We start from the raw sequence: 14,657 nt of genomic DNA on the forward strand, positions 1-14,657 counted from the left end.
TAAACTTATTCTTTTTATTATAGTTTTATAAAACTTTTTCAATTTTGCATAGAATAGATTCGTAATATTTTTCTGATTCTAAAGATATATATGAACCCTTTTTTTTATGTCTGTTTGAGAAAATATTTATTAAATATATATTAAATAAAAAGCAAAAAAGTTAATACACCTTCTTTGGAAACCTATGTTCTCTTAGTCACATTATTCTATTACTTAAAGGAACCCATCTTATGCACATGATTCAATATGTAGCTACAGAATGCATAAAAAGCCTCGAACTTAAACCCGTTTGGTTGCTTTGACTTTTGACAAAACAAATTGCCATATTAGTGCGAGGTTCAGACTTACAACTGATATTTAAATTTGAGGCTTACAGGAGGATGAAGTGCGGCTGTCGAGCCCTGGTTCTTAAGATGCGTATACAGACAATGGCGCTTGAAAATCTAAATGCTGTTTAGGTTATGTTATTAAATTTTCATTAAATTTGCTTTTATTAACGTTTGTATAAATGTTAAATTAATTAATTTAATAAAAAGTGAAGAATTTATCAATTAAAGTTTTATTTCTGACTTAAATTGTAAATTTTTTAGATGAACAATATTAAGAAGTCATACCTGGATCAAAATCTGGAGGGGGTAGGACAGGTTCCCTGTATGGGGCTTCATAATCATCCAGGGGCTCCCACACATCCTCAAATATCTCATTGTCCTTGGTACTTCCCCCCTTTAGTACCAACAGACTCTCGTCAACAAGCCAAACCTGAACAAAGTTTTTGAATTAATTGTGTATTAATAGATATAGTATACTTAAACTTATTGACAGGGGAAAATTTATCTTCAAATTAAGTTGCTAATGTAGACCTCATTTATTGGTCAGTCCGTTCATTGCGTAGGAGAGGAGGGTATGGGGTAAAGGAAGTGGATAAGGGGTATCTTTATTAGAGTCCATGAAAATCTGGTTCAACATCCAAGTAGCAAATAATAATTTATCATTTTTGAATTATATAAAGAACAAAAAATATTTGACAATAGCTTAATATCAATATCATCTTTCTTCATTTTGGGATTTATCTTAATGAAAGTTTGATAAAAAGCTAAGACATTTAGAATAATAGAGTTGCTTTTAATTATCATATATTGTCGATTAAAAAAATAAATTATCATATAATTTAAATATTTTGCTATAATTCGTTCTTCAAATTAGATTTAAACAATAAAACATTAAAATTTTTACAACAAAAGAAAGCAAAAAAAATTACAAAATCATCTAAATTAACAGTTAAATACTTAAAGAGTAATTTAAATTTCATTTTAAAAGTTCAAAATAATTAGATGAGGTTAAACAATGGTATTAAAAGAAACTAAACAATGAATAATTATCAACTAAGACAAAGTTTTTTAATAGTCAATTCCAAAAATTTTTTACAATTGTTTTTTTTTGGTGTTTCAATAATTCTACCAATATTTTTGCAGATTTTTTTCAATTATTTCTTTTAAATTGCTTAATTCGAAACATTGTAATCATCATATTAAAGATTCATATTTTTATTGACATATTTAATGATTTCGTTGTAAAGTAAAATAAAAAAAGATTCTCAATAATGTTGGGACATGTAGCATAATAGTAGAAGTTTTTCAGGTAAATAAGGATTTATATGATATATTGTTATTACTATTTTAGTACAATGTATGGACACTCAAATTGTTTAAAGCAATTTTTCTTATTGTTTGTCTGTTCGTTTGTTTTAGAAATAGCATTTTCGCGACTAGAGTGTGCGTTGGTTACCATTTTATAAAAACAATATTGCAGCATTCCTTAGGTAGCATGTAGTGGAAATGTTAAGACATTTTGTAAAAATAGCAAGCCTTTGAACTAGTAATATAGAAGAAAGTTTGGAAACTACTCGTTTGTACAACCCAATTAAAATCTAATAAAAGTTCCCAATGTTTTTAAGCCAACAAATGAGAAAATGTGTTCATAAACCTTTGTGGAATAGTAAAATCTAAAGTCCATGTTATAATTCCTAAACGATGCTTCTATCACCCAAACAATAAATTAAAGAGTTGCTATGCTACCAAAAAGCTCAAGGACTGCAATAGAAAAAGTTATCATTAATGCACGACTTGAGTTTAGGCACTATTAAGTACACATATGCTAAACAAGGAATAAATTAATCAAAAAAGCTTAAATTTGAAAAGTGAAATAATAGATAATTAAAATAACTGGATTTTAACAAAAGTTTTAAAAAAATTATCATATGAAAACATAACAATATATCAAATATTTTTTTATTTATTTATTGTTCACTTCTATATTTCTAGAAAGAAATTTTCTTATTAATAATTAGAGAAAAGAATGAAAAAACTGCAAATGACTTTTTCTAAAATTATTGGGGGAAAGAGTGAATCAAAACTGACAAGAGAACAGTTTCTAAACTTTTTCTCCAATGAATAGTTACAATTTGATCTTTATATCGTCTATTAACCTATTACTGTAAATATGACTAAACTTTTTTACCTTGTTCATTACTTTTAGTTATTTATTACATAAAGCTTCATTATGTATCATTAAACTATCTACTAAGGTAAAGAACATTGAACTAAAAAATAGACTGGTTCCCAAAGTGTCATAACCACGATATTTCATTTGTTAGCTTAAAACTTTATTAGTTAGCTAAAACATTCAGTTGATCAAACTTTTCAATCAATAGCTATAAAGTACAGGAAGAGTAATTTTGTTAATCGCCATTGTCTTATCCCTGGCCTTACACCCATTTAACGTAACACATCATGACTTGGTGTTTAATGTAGTTACAAACAAATCAGTTATTTTCTTATTTTGGTCTTTTTCAAAGGAGATATTTGTAGAAAAAAATAAGATGTATTTAGTCTACAAGTAGTTTTTGATATCTTAATCCTTTTTAAATAATAACATAATCTTTTAATATGCCCTTTCTGCTTTAATAGGGTGGGATGGTGTCAATTTGGTTGTGGGGAATATGGTGGGTCCACGCTTTACGTGCATGATCAAATATCTCATGATTTATCGTTCTTAATTACTGACTACTTTTATACAGTTTTGTACTGTGGGAGGCGTAGTGAAACAAATTAGTTAGGGGGAAAGTACCAATTCAACGGTGTGCGGTCATTTCCGCATATTATCACATAAGCATATTGTTTCATCAATACACAAAAGCAAATTAAATTAGAAGGGGTATACAGTAGTGAGTGTAATGGATCTAAAGGGATAAGAAAATGGCTGATAAATTAATATACATCCCCGATGATGATACTTAGAATAACCCCTTATGTAGATTAAAATTTGTGGTTGAAAAGTATGATCACTCAACCTATTGAAGCAACCAATTTAAATTGACTCAATCCCCAAAATCGTTTAGCCAACTAATAAGAAAACGTTATTTTAAAACTTTGTGGACTATTGTCATTGCCCACTCTTTCTCTGTTGTACAAAGTTTATACTGTGTTAACAAGGACAAAAGGGATGAAAAGTAGAAAATATTTTTTTCATTAAATAAAAGAAATATATTTTGTATCTTTTATATTATAATATTGTAGATCCTAAATAAATGTTGCTAAGTAATTTACCACATCGTATTATAGACATCTTTCCGTGAATAATAAGTGAAAACAAGGTTCCGAATGCCTTAACTATAAAAACTGGTGCTAATCTTAAAATATTTACTTTAACACTAATGTAAAATGTTTGTAATATTGATAGTAATAGAGTAGCCCCGCTACTAGAAATTATTTTGTTTTTACCAACTGAGAACTGACGGCAAATTTTCAGATATTTAAAACAATTTTTTTAAAAAGAAATAATTGGTGATAAATCTCGAAAGCTTCTTTTCCAAGTTTGTTTCAAAAATAAATTTAAATACTAAGAAGAAAAAAATTATTAATCTATGTACCTAATAACCTTTATGTACTTTTTTTATTTAAGAGAAATAGGGGCGTTTTATGGGGGCGTTCAAAAAAGTGGTTTGTTCACCACTAATAATTAAAGGGAGTGTGAACGTAAAAATTTCTCATCTGATTATCAAATCTTAACATTTTCTAAGCACATTTCACTATACTGATCAACCAAAAACGTCCTATTAACAAAAATATCCAGGAATAATGCCTTGATTTTATGGTATTTTGGGAGGGAAAAAGGAAAAAACAGGGAAAATCTGAACATTTTTATTTCTTATAATGTTTGTAGGGATATTTAACGTGTCATATATAGTTGAAACAATTTACTTACTGTTAAGGATTTATTTTATGCTATAAAATTGCCAATTAGTTTTTTTATAACGTAGTAATTAGGTAATAAAGACCTATTTTAAATTCGTATTTTTGACAAAAAATACCTCACTGTCTACAAAGGGTTGAATCTCATAGGTTATTTAAAATAATAATATCCTTTTTTATTGTGTTGGACAATAAATAACCCACTTTGGAGAATTTGTTTACACTTATATCAGACTGTTCATAAAGAAATATTGCGTCTTTATTATTTACAAATTTGTAATTAAAGGTGGGCGAAAGATGGGCCATCTAAAGTTAATTGGATAATAATAAAAAACCTGTTTCTGGCTTTGTTATTGTATTTGGTTTTCAATAAAAAATATTGCTTATTTTATCAATTTCTAAGTAACTATACATTGGTTTAAAGCAAGGATGATGTTAAAAGTCAGCTTAACCGTTAGGAAAAATCTAGAACTATGTGAAAAAGTTTAATTTTAGCTATAATGGGAGAAAAAAGCAATTTAATGCACATTTTATATAATACGGAAAATTTCTTCCTTTCCCTGTACCTTATAAAAATCGTTGGAAAAAGCCGTTTTTTAAGAAAACAAAAGCGCATTTTGCTCAATCTGTGAGATATTATGAATGAGATGATGTTAAGATTTGATATTAAGATGAGAAAAATTTACGTTCACAGTCCCTTTAAGATTTAAAAAAAATAAAAATCTGTATAATAATGTATTTTATATATGTAAATATATTCAATTTCTTAGTAACACTTACAAGCGACTGCAGATCAAGTATCAATTAATTCGCATGTGTTCGCATGAAAGTAAATTATATTTGCAGGAATAAATTGCGTTAGAGTGAAGCTTGTAGCTGGCTAAAATAAAGATCCCCCTCCAATCTACCCCCTTCACCAATTCCTCTCCCCTCAAATTGGATTAACAAACTGATCAATAATGTTAGCATCCTAAATTGACGACATTTTTTCCCTGTCATAATATCCACGTATTGTAGGCAATAGAAAGCAAAATAGGAAGTATTACTTCATTAAATACAAGCGGCTTTGCCCCAAGAGGTTTAATCAAACCAATTTTTTGTGTTTTAGATTTAAAAGAAATATTTTTTTTTGGGGGGGGGGGATAATTTTTTTTTTTGGGGGTGGGTAGACGATCCCACTATTTTAATTTTAGTTTTTATAAGAAAACATTTTTAAGTTAATAGACCAATTCCTTAAAAATCAAGGTTGTTTGTCATGATTTTTTTGCTTTGGATTCAAACCTTTATAACTTTGGCTGTATAAAAGACTTATGAAAGCTTACCATTGGAAAGCTTATTGAATGACAATTTCAGACATAGCTTTAAACTTTTTTGTAGCTTTATTACTTTTTGCTCCACAAGGAAAATTGTAACCAAAGGAAGAAAATTTAATGATAAATCTGCTCTCAGAAAGGCTTTCCCTAGAGTATTTTGATGTAAATTTTTCAGGATTTTTCTTGTGTTTAATGATTCTTTTGATGACAAATGCAAAAATTACACTTTCATACAATTATTTTGGTATATTTGCATTTTTTCTATCTTGTGTCAAAAAAATGTTATAAAAATTAGAAATTGGTGTATTTTTTTGTCCAAAGTTGTAAATAAATTTCAGGAATAAATATTAAGAACCATTAATTGTTACATTTTACATGTGTAGTTTTAAAATACCTATATCTATGGCTGTGTAGAAGCCTTACAAATGCTAAACCTACCCTTGTAAAGCTAAAACTTCTAATTTTTATAAAATATTTTGACACAAGATGCAAAATACCAAAATATTTGTATGAAAGTGTAATTTTTGCATTTGTCATCAAAAGAATCACTAAACACAAGAAAAATCCTGAAAAATTTACATCAAAATACCCAGGACCGTGGCTCAACATGTAGCGCATCCGCTCGTTGTCAGGAAGGTGATAGGTTTGAATCTTGGTCCGACACCGCGTCATAACTAAAGACATTAACAATGGTTCCTACAGCTGCTTTGTCAGGTGCGCGACATAAATAGTTAGAGTAGGGGGAATGCCTTGGCCCAAAACAGGCGCAACTCACTACCATGCACAGTTAGGACTTCTCAGAAAAAGGTCGTGCAATCAAAGGGTTGTTTGATGGGCAAATGGACGCTTTACATCGCAATCATAGGGCTAAGGGCTGACAACCCTATCTCATGTCCATAAAAAAGCCACATTGTTACAGAAACACTGACAAATTGTCAGGGGCCTATGCTCCCCCTGTGGAGTAAAAAGGGCTTGTTACTGTTTTACCCTAGGGAAAGCCTTTCTGAGAATAGATGTATCATTAAATTTTCTTCCTTTGGTTACAATTTTCCTTGTAGAGCAAAAAGTAAGAAAGCTACAAAAATTTAAAGCTATGTCTGAAATTGTCATTCAATAAGCTTTCCAATGGTAGGTTTAGCTTTCATTAATCTTTCATACAGTCAAAGTTATAAAGGTTTGAATCCAAAGCAACAAAAATTGTGACAAACAACCTTGATTTTTAAAGGAATTTGGTCTATTAACTTTAAAATGGAATAAACCCCAAGAAGGAACAGCTATGATTTTTAAAAAATCAGTTCCTGGCCCCCCAAAATGGGTATATTTGATGGCCATATAGTCCATTTTTCTGGTGGGTTTTGTCAAACTTCTTTGGCCTTGAGGACCACTGTGAAAAGAAGTGTTACATCATTCTTTAAGGGGGATAAACCAAGAGTGCGAGGGGACATTGGGCTGATTATTAGTCCCTAAAATCTTATAATAACGTTTTCTTATTTGTTGGCTTAACAATTGTGGGGACTTTTTTTAAAATTTTGATTGGTTGGTTCATTTACTTTAATTTTGAGAGCAGCAGCTGCCTCAGTCTGCAGTTAAACCGCGGCGGATTTTTAATATGTCATCCAGTTATCTATAATACAAAGTAGCTTGATGTCTGTCCGTCTGTCTGTCCGTCTGTCCGTCTGTCTGTCCGTCTGAAGCTTAAGATCTCAGTAACCGCTAAAATGATTGGGCTCTGCTCTTCAGGGATTATACCTACTGGTCCTGTGATGGTTTTAAGCTATTTTCCTGGGGGGTGGGACACCCCCAACCCCCCCAAAAACTAAAAAAAACACCCCCACAAAATTTTTTTTTTACATTTTTTTTTTAAATCTCAGTAATTGCTGAACAAATTAGGCTCTACACTTCTGGGAATATACCTACTGGTCCTCCGGTGGTTTTAGGCTATTTTCTAGGAGGGTTGGACACCCCAACCCCCTCCAAAAATAAAAAATCCCCATTTCCAAATTTTTTAATTTTTTTTTATTTTTGTAAACAAAAACCAGTAATTGGGTTGGGGGAACCAGACTGACACCCCAACCCCCCCCCCAAAAAAAAAAAATTCACCCAAAAAAATTTTTGGGCTTTTTGTAACTTTTAAAAATTGACATCTTTAAAAAGTTGTCGCAATTATACGTATTAAATAAAATTTACAGAGGAGAGTTTTTAATTTTTGTGTATACGGTTAACAACCTGGGTTTAATTTTTACAAATTGAAATTTTTTGCATACGGCGCACAACCTGGGTTTAATTTTACCAAAGAGTAATTCGGCAAAGAATAACTTTTTTGAAAATATAATTATAAAATTATTCTGGAGGGTTGACTTTCCATTACCTCATGGGGCGAAGCCCCTAGAGGCTAGGGGCGAAGCCACTAGTGTTTATTAAAGTATTAAGTATTAGATTTAAATTCTATAGGTCTAACATTGTGGTAACAGGAGCAATTTAAAGACTGTTAAAGGTTTAGATTAAAGTGATCACGAAGCTAATTTTTCAAATTGCATTTTTATTTACTTTTTCTTATGTTTTAAGTAATTTTCATTGAATAATGCCTTAAAAATTCCATAAAGGTAGAAATAAATTAATTAAGAATGCCGAGATCCACTTCTCACAAAAATACCACAACAATCTGTGCACTTATAAGACTAAGGAAAAATCACCCTTTTCTTTGCTTACACATAAAAACAACGAAATTTATACTACAAAAAGTTTGTTGTACTACACCTCTTTTGAAATAAATGTTCAAACTTGGTTTACAATTAAATATAAAACCTGCGTTAATTTCGTAAAATCAGTTACCAAATATTGATATATCTATGCAGGTACACTAACATATGAAAAATTGTTGAAATCTTCAGAAAATACATGATTTAAGAATAAAATTGGGCAAAAAGAATAAACAAATATCATTTACTATACATATCTAGCAAAAAAATTAGCAGTCCTACTAAAGGTTTTCCATAAACAAAAGCAATCTTTTTTTTCTCCCAATTATCGGAAAAGAGTCAAATTTTTCTAAATACCTGCCTATATTTAAACCCTAGATATCCAAATTTTGTTTTTTATTTAATTTTTTTTAAAGCCTTAAATTCATATTCCTACAATCAATATACATAAGTTTCAACTAAACATTATTTAAATGAAAAATCCATATAAAATAAACATTCAGGGCCCATTATTTTAAGTAGTTGTCTGTTTCATTCAACAGAGTTGGGGATTTAAAACAAAAAGGTCGTCAATTAAATAAAATCTGGATAATATATAAGTTGATTTTAATTAATTTTTATCCAGTAATATCACTGTTTCATTCACACAGAGTTGGGTCTTTGAAACAAAAAGGTTGTTTATCATTGAAAATCTTGATAACATAGATCATACTTTTCAAGGACGTCCAAGCATTTTTATTGGGGGGGGGGGGGAAGAATTAAAAATTACAATTTCTGAGATGCCTACAGCATCACAAAGTTAATTTTTGGGGGAGAAATCTTTATGTCATAGAGTTAGTGACGTCTAAGCTTTTTTTATTTTAAGAGGGGTAAAAATTAAAAATTTTGGGGATGCCTACCCCTTTATCCTCCACCCCCTAGGTCGTCCCTGGTGATATTATGTAAAATCTCGACAACTTGGTTAAACAAGTTTATTAATTCATTGATTTATAATCATACAGATTTTGTTTATAAACCCAACTTATAGCCGTTTGTATTTCCCTCTTTCTTTCTTCGTCCCCTCTCTTACCTGTCATTGTACAAATGGTACCAACAAATTTTGTTATGTTGAAATATAGAAACCAAACGTTTTTGAATATTGTAAAAGTTGCAGTCCCTTCAGTGTATTTTAAGTTATAAGTTTGGACCAATATAGGACAATTTCAATAACTATAATAAGTAAATAATTGTATTCCCATAACTGAAAAGACATGTTATTTTATAAACTGACTTGATTTAATATCTCAGGAACCATCTTTACGTAATTTTGTTTAGTATTAAAATAAAGCCTTGCTTTAATTATTGTACATCCATATACAACAGATTTATATATAAATTTATTAAAAGAATAGAATTTGTGTGCTCTTTGTCCTATTCCATGTTTTGAAGAATAAACTTTAATACAATCAAGTTCTGTGGTGTCCGTACTCTGTCTGTGTGTATGTGTGTGTGTGTTTAATTCAACCTGTCTGTACTCAAAAAACGCCTATCTTAGAAAACACTTACAGCAAAACTTTTAATTAATTCACATTTAAAAGTTTGTTTCTTTGAAATATCTTCTATAAATTTTAGTTAATTAATTAAATATAATCTTAGCAAGAATTTTACCCCAAAATAAAATAAAACCTTAATATCTGTAAAAACTTTCTCAATTGATAATAAAACTTTAAAATCCCCCAATTATGTGGGGGCCTATTCGTATTTTTAGCTCTGCAGTATGATTCCAAAAGAGAGTACAAACACACAGACAAACATCCTGTTACTTTATTAGTAACAGGATGTTTGTGTGTCTGTATATTTGTGCCAAAGGATCTCGCTGCAATCAGGTTCTTCTTAACATGGTAGATTCTCATAGGTCCCGGAAAGATTTGTAACTATTTTGGGGGAGGGTACCACCATCTTCCTAAGAGAAATCACAAGAAAACAAAAAAATTATGTTTCTTGATTTAACAAAGAGCATTCAATGAAACATAAATGTCAAACGCAACATAGACATATTTTAAATATAAAAAAAACATTTAAAGTACCATTAGAGGCCTCTAGGGGCGTAGCCACTAGTTAGAGCTAAAAAGCTTGGACTTTATCTTAACAATTTTTAATAAATGAATGTGTCTTTATACAAAATGAATATAATTAAGTCATATTAATGATATCAAAATATATTCTTATTAATATATTGATTGCTAAATATAAAACAATGCTTTGCTTTTTAAAATGTTTTTAGAAAAGCATTTTCTGAGATAAGCATTTTTTGAGATAGGCGTTAATTAAGATGATACATTATTGATGGTCCCGAGAATAGCTTAATTTTATAGTTTCAATTATAATATTATCAATTGCCTGTATGTATCCTGTTCAATGGTAATATTACATTTTATCATACATATACAAAGCAATTAACTGATTTTAAATGTTTTTTAACGTCACATATCTAAAGCCATGTAGATATGTAGAATTAGATATTCATATAAATTTTTAAATAAAGGAAAAAATGAAAATCCAGGTACCATTATCAGTGATATTCATTACCATATATGGCTTTATTTCTGTGACCATCGGAAGAAAATTTTAAATCTATCCGTAGATAACAATTTCAACATTTTTTGGTTAGTTTAATACGGTATGTAACAAAAGCTTTTATTTTACTATAAATTTGCAAGTAAACTTCAACTAAAAGATTGTTATTTGTCGATTTTGATAGGTTTTTAGATATGTATAATAAAACACAAAATACAACGATGTTTTCAAGGGAATAAATTCGTTTTTTTAAAGTTTGATTTATTTTTAAATGGGAAGTATTTAAGACTTAATTCTCAAAAAAGTAATCTTAAAAAACATTAATCAGTGACATATATCAACTTAATTCCAGCTTCGTGAACACTTTAAGTAAAAAACCCTCTCGCACATTTCAGTTAATTGCCGGCTACAGTGACCAGCATCTGCAAAGATTTATCACTGCTGAAAAAAAATATGTTATGAAAAATATTTCCTTAATAGAAACTAGCCGCTTCGCCCCTAGCCTCTAATCAAACCAATTTTTCGTATTTTAGATTTAAAAGAAAAATTAAAAAAAAAAAATTTTGGGGGGGGGGGTAGGCGACCCCACTATTTTAATTTTTTTTTTAAAAGAAAATTTTTTTTTGGGGGGGGTTGGGGGTGTCCCACCCCCCAAGAAAATAATTATAAAACTTCCCGGGACCTATGAGAAGCTACCCTGTAAAGGAGAACCCGATTGGTTCAGCAGTTAGTGAGATCCTTTGCTACAAACAGACAGCGTTCTTTCTTTGTATTATAGATAAAAAAGCAAAAATATTTTTATTGACTTAAACAAAACCTTTTCTGTTACCAAAATATTAAAATATTCGCTAGCAGTAAACCCTTACATAACATATAAGTGTTAGAGTCAATAACAAGTATGATCCTGCTGGTCCTGATCCACCAGGTTTCCAGAAATCTTTAAAAGGTTCCTGTAACTGCAATTTTTGACTTGGGAAATCCAAACTTTAAACTTAAGCTGTTCTAACATGTCTACATGACATATTGAAATTTCATATAAATCCACGGCCGTTTTGCTGCAGACTTCTGGCTGCAGCAGCCGATAGCTGCCAAGTACAGCTACCGCCACTGAAATTTATGTTTTGAGATTTCTAATATTAAATTTACATAAAGATAAACATTTTCTAAAAAAATTGCTCATTTAGCTTCAAAAATAAGGAAATTACAGCCTGTTGAAATTTTAAAAGTTTTTAAAAAGGACCTAAAAACAAAGGTTGTCAAATAAAAGGGTGAAGGAAGCAAAAAATGACTTTAACTCACTTATGGTCGGAAATTCATTATCAAACAGGGGACAAGCACACATTTGTTTTATCCCTCTAGCTCTAATAGGAGCCGAGAAAATAGGGGGGGCCTTCAACATCCCCCTCCCCCCCCCCACCTATTAAGGTCCGGAAAGGGTACCGACCGTTTAGGGTTAAACATAGAGTAAATTCGCCACTAAAAACTTAAACTCTAAAGTCATCCTAGATGTAACACAAATTTCATTTAGTTTCCTGCGAAGTTGTCTCCGATACCACCACTAATTTCTAAAATCAAATTAATGTTTTTGCTATACAAAATGAAATTCTTTAATAATTCTTAGGGTATTTTAATATGGAATGTAAATATTCTAAATAGAAAAAATAAATTTCTATCAATGCGTTGCAAAGTTTTAAGTTCGCCAAATTTGAGATATGCCAGAGAGCCGGACCCACCATATTACCCACAACCGTCAATTTACTATACTATAAACTACACAACTCCCCTACTACTACTATTTACTATACTGTATAACCATAGTTATAGTTAAGAATAAAGATCATACCCTTACTATTCTATAAACTACATAACTCCCCTACTAATACTAATTACTGTATGACCATAGTTATAGTTAAGAATACAGATCATACCCTTACTATACTATTAACTACACAACTCCCCTACTAATACGAATTACTGTATTATCATAGTTATAGTTAAGAATACAGATCATACCCTTACTATTCTATAAACTACACAACTCCCTTGCTACTACCAATTACTGTAAAACCATAGTTATAGTTAAGAATACAGATCATACCCTTACTATTCTATAAACTACACAACTCCCTTGCTACTACTAATTACTGTATAACCATAGTTACAGTTAAGAATACATGATCACCAAGACCCAAATATGAGACGACTAAGGTAATTTATTTGGGTAGATATCCACAGCGCGAGTTTTGCAACTTTTTTTTACATTTTTATGATTGAAACAATAGAATTAAAGGTACTGATTTTTTATGCAAGATTTAATTTACCTTACAGTAAATAGCCTTAAATCGACAAAGACCAATATAAAGCTTCTCTGAAAAGTATAAACTTTTTTATTCCAAAAGACAGCTTGTTACTTTACAATCGACTTGTTGTTAATAAAGGGTGTTAAAAAACCAATAGCTCACAATTCAAATCGTCTTAAGAATTTTAAATCTTGGAGATAGAGCTCATTATTTCTATAGATTTTGGTGGGGTATGTAAGGACCTTTCTATAGACCCCTTAACCAGGTTTCAAACTCAATCCTAGACGAATTGGTATAGAAAAGACAGACCCGTCAAACATCGAGAACTGACACTAGCATAGTAACAGCAACGAAGATTAAGGTGACCTACTGAATATACAGCCTTGATGAGTCATCCTACGCTATGATACAAATTAGACCGAGACAAAAGAAAACGGGGAGCCAACAAATTTTAAACTTTAATGATTTTACTTCATCTATAATTTTCATTTTGAAAAAAAAGGTGTGAGAATTTGCAAAATCTCTTCATAAACTTATGAAAAGTATTTTTATTTGAAATTAGTAATTAGGTGCAAGGAACATCTTATTAGACATAAAAAAAGATATATAGTAACTAATGAATATAAAATTATCAAAGAGGGATGGGACATCAGACTGTTAATTATGCTGGTTTTACACTTTCACTCATTTGTTGGCTTTAAAACTTTGGGTCTATTTTAACTTTTTTTTGGTTCAAACCAACAATGGATAAACCATTCCACCAATAATTTTATCAGATTAAGTAATTTTTGTATATTTATCAATTTAGTATCCCAATTTATCGTCCATTGTCCAAGAACCCTGAATAAGCCAAAGACCCAATTTATGAAATGTGCAATAACTATTAGAACCGCTTATTTATTAAAAATTCATTAATTCTAAAAAATAATTAATTTTTCGTGTGTAAAAAATGACCATACTAATTATAAAATACTCCAACAGTTTTTTTAAAACAAGAATGATTCTGAAAACCTTGATGATATATGCCCTTATTAAAAACTTAAAAGTTGCCTCTTTTCTTGAGCAATAAAAATCAAGCATGTTTATAATATGTCATCGATTAGCACTTTTACTTAATTTCATGCGATTAATATAAACATTCAAATTGCAATTATGTTTAATTCAAATTACATTGAAGACAAATAAGAATGTATGCACCTAAATTATAAGAAAGCTTCGCTGTAACTTATAATGGATGTTTGGTAAATTGAGTTGAAATTAGCCCTCAATCAGGGATCAAAAAGGATAAGACAATATCCGGTAAATTGATAAATAAACATCAAAATTATGGTAAAAATTTATATTTTCTCTAAATTTTAAATAAAATTGGTAGTTAGTAAAATCAATCAAGATTTATAAAAAAAGTCCTAAATTTATAAGCCAGCAAATCGTGTTCATTAATATTGGGTACCAGTGTAACCTCCCTTCCCTCCCTGGCCCTGGCTATAACTATGAAAAATAATGAGTCAAGTTCAATCATTTGTAAACTTTTAGTGATCA

General features: G+C 30.0%; 1 protein-coding gene across 1 annotated transcript in view; it reads right to left on the bottom strand.

The window, feature by feature from the left end:
* Positions 1-14,657, bottom strand: part of LOC145314860 (uncharacterized) — a 107,046-nt gene that overhangs the window by 23,666 nt on the left and 68,723 nt on the right. The window contains exon 9 of the mRNA XM_080154940.1: positions 615-759. Within this exon, the coding sequence (XP_080011066.1) occupies positions 615-759 (145 nt within the window). The remainder of the gene's footprint in view (positions 1-614; positions 760-14,657) is intronic.

The sequence above is a fragment of the Acartia tonsa genome, chromosome 3 (genome assembly GCF_053477335.1).
Source record: "Acartia tonsa isolate MP-2025a chromosome 3, ASM5347733v1, whole genome shotgun sequence".
Lineage (NCBI taxonomy): Eukaryota > Metazoa > Arthropoda > Copepoda > Calanoida > Acartiidae > Acartia > Acartia tonsa.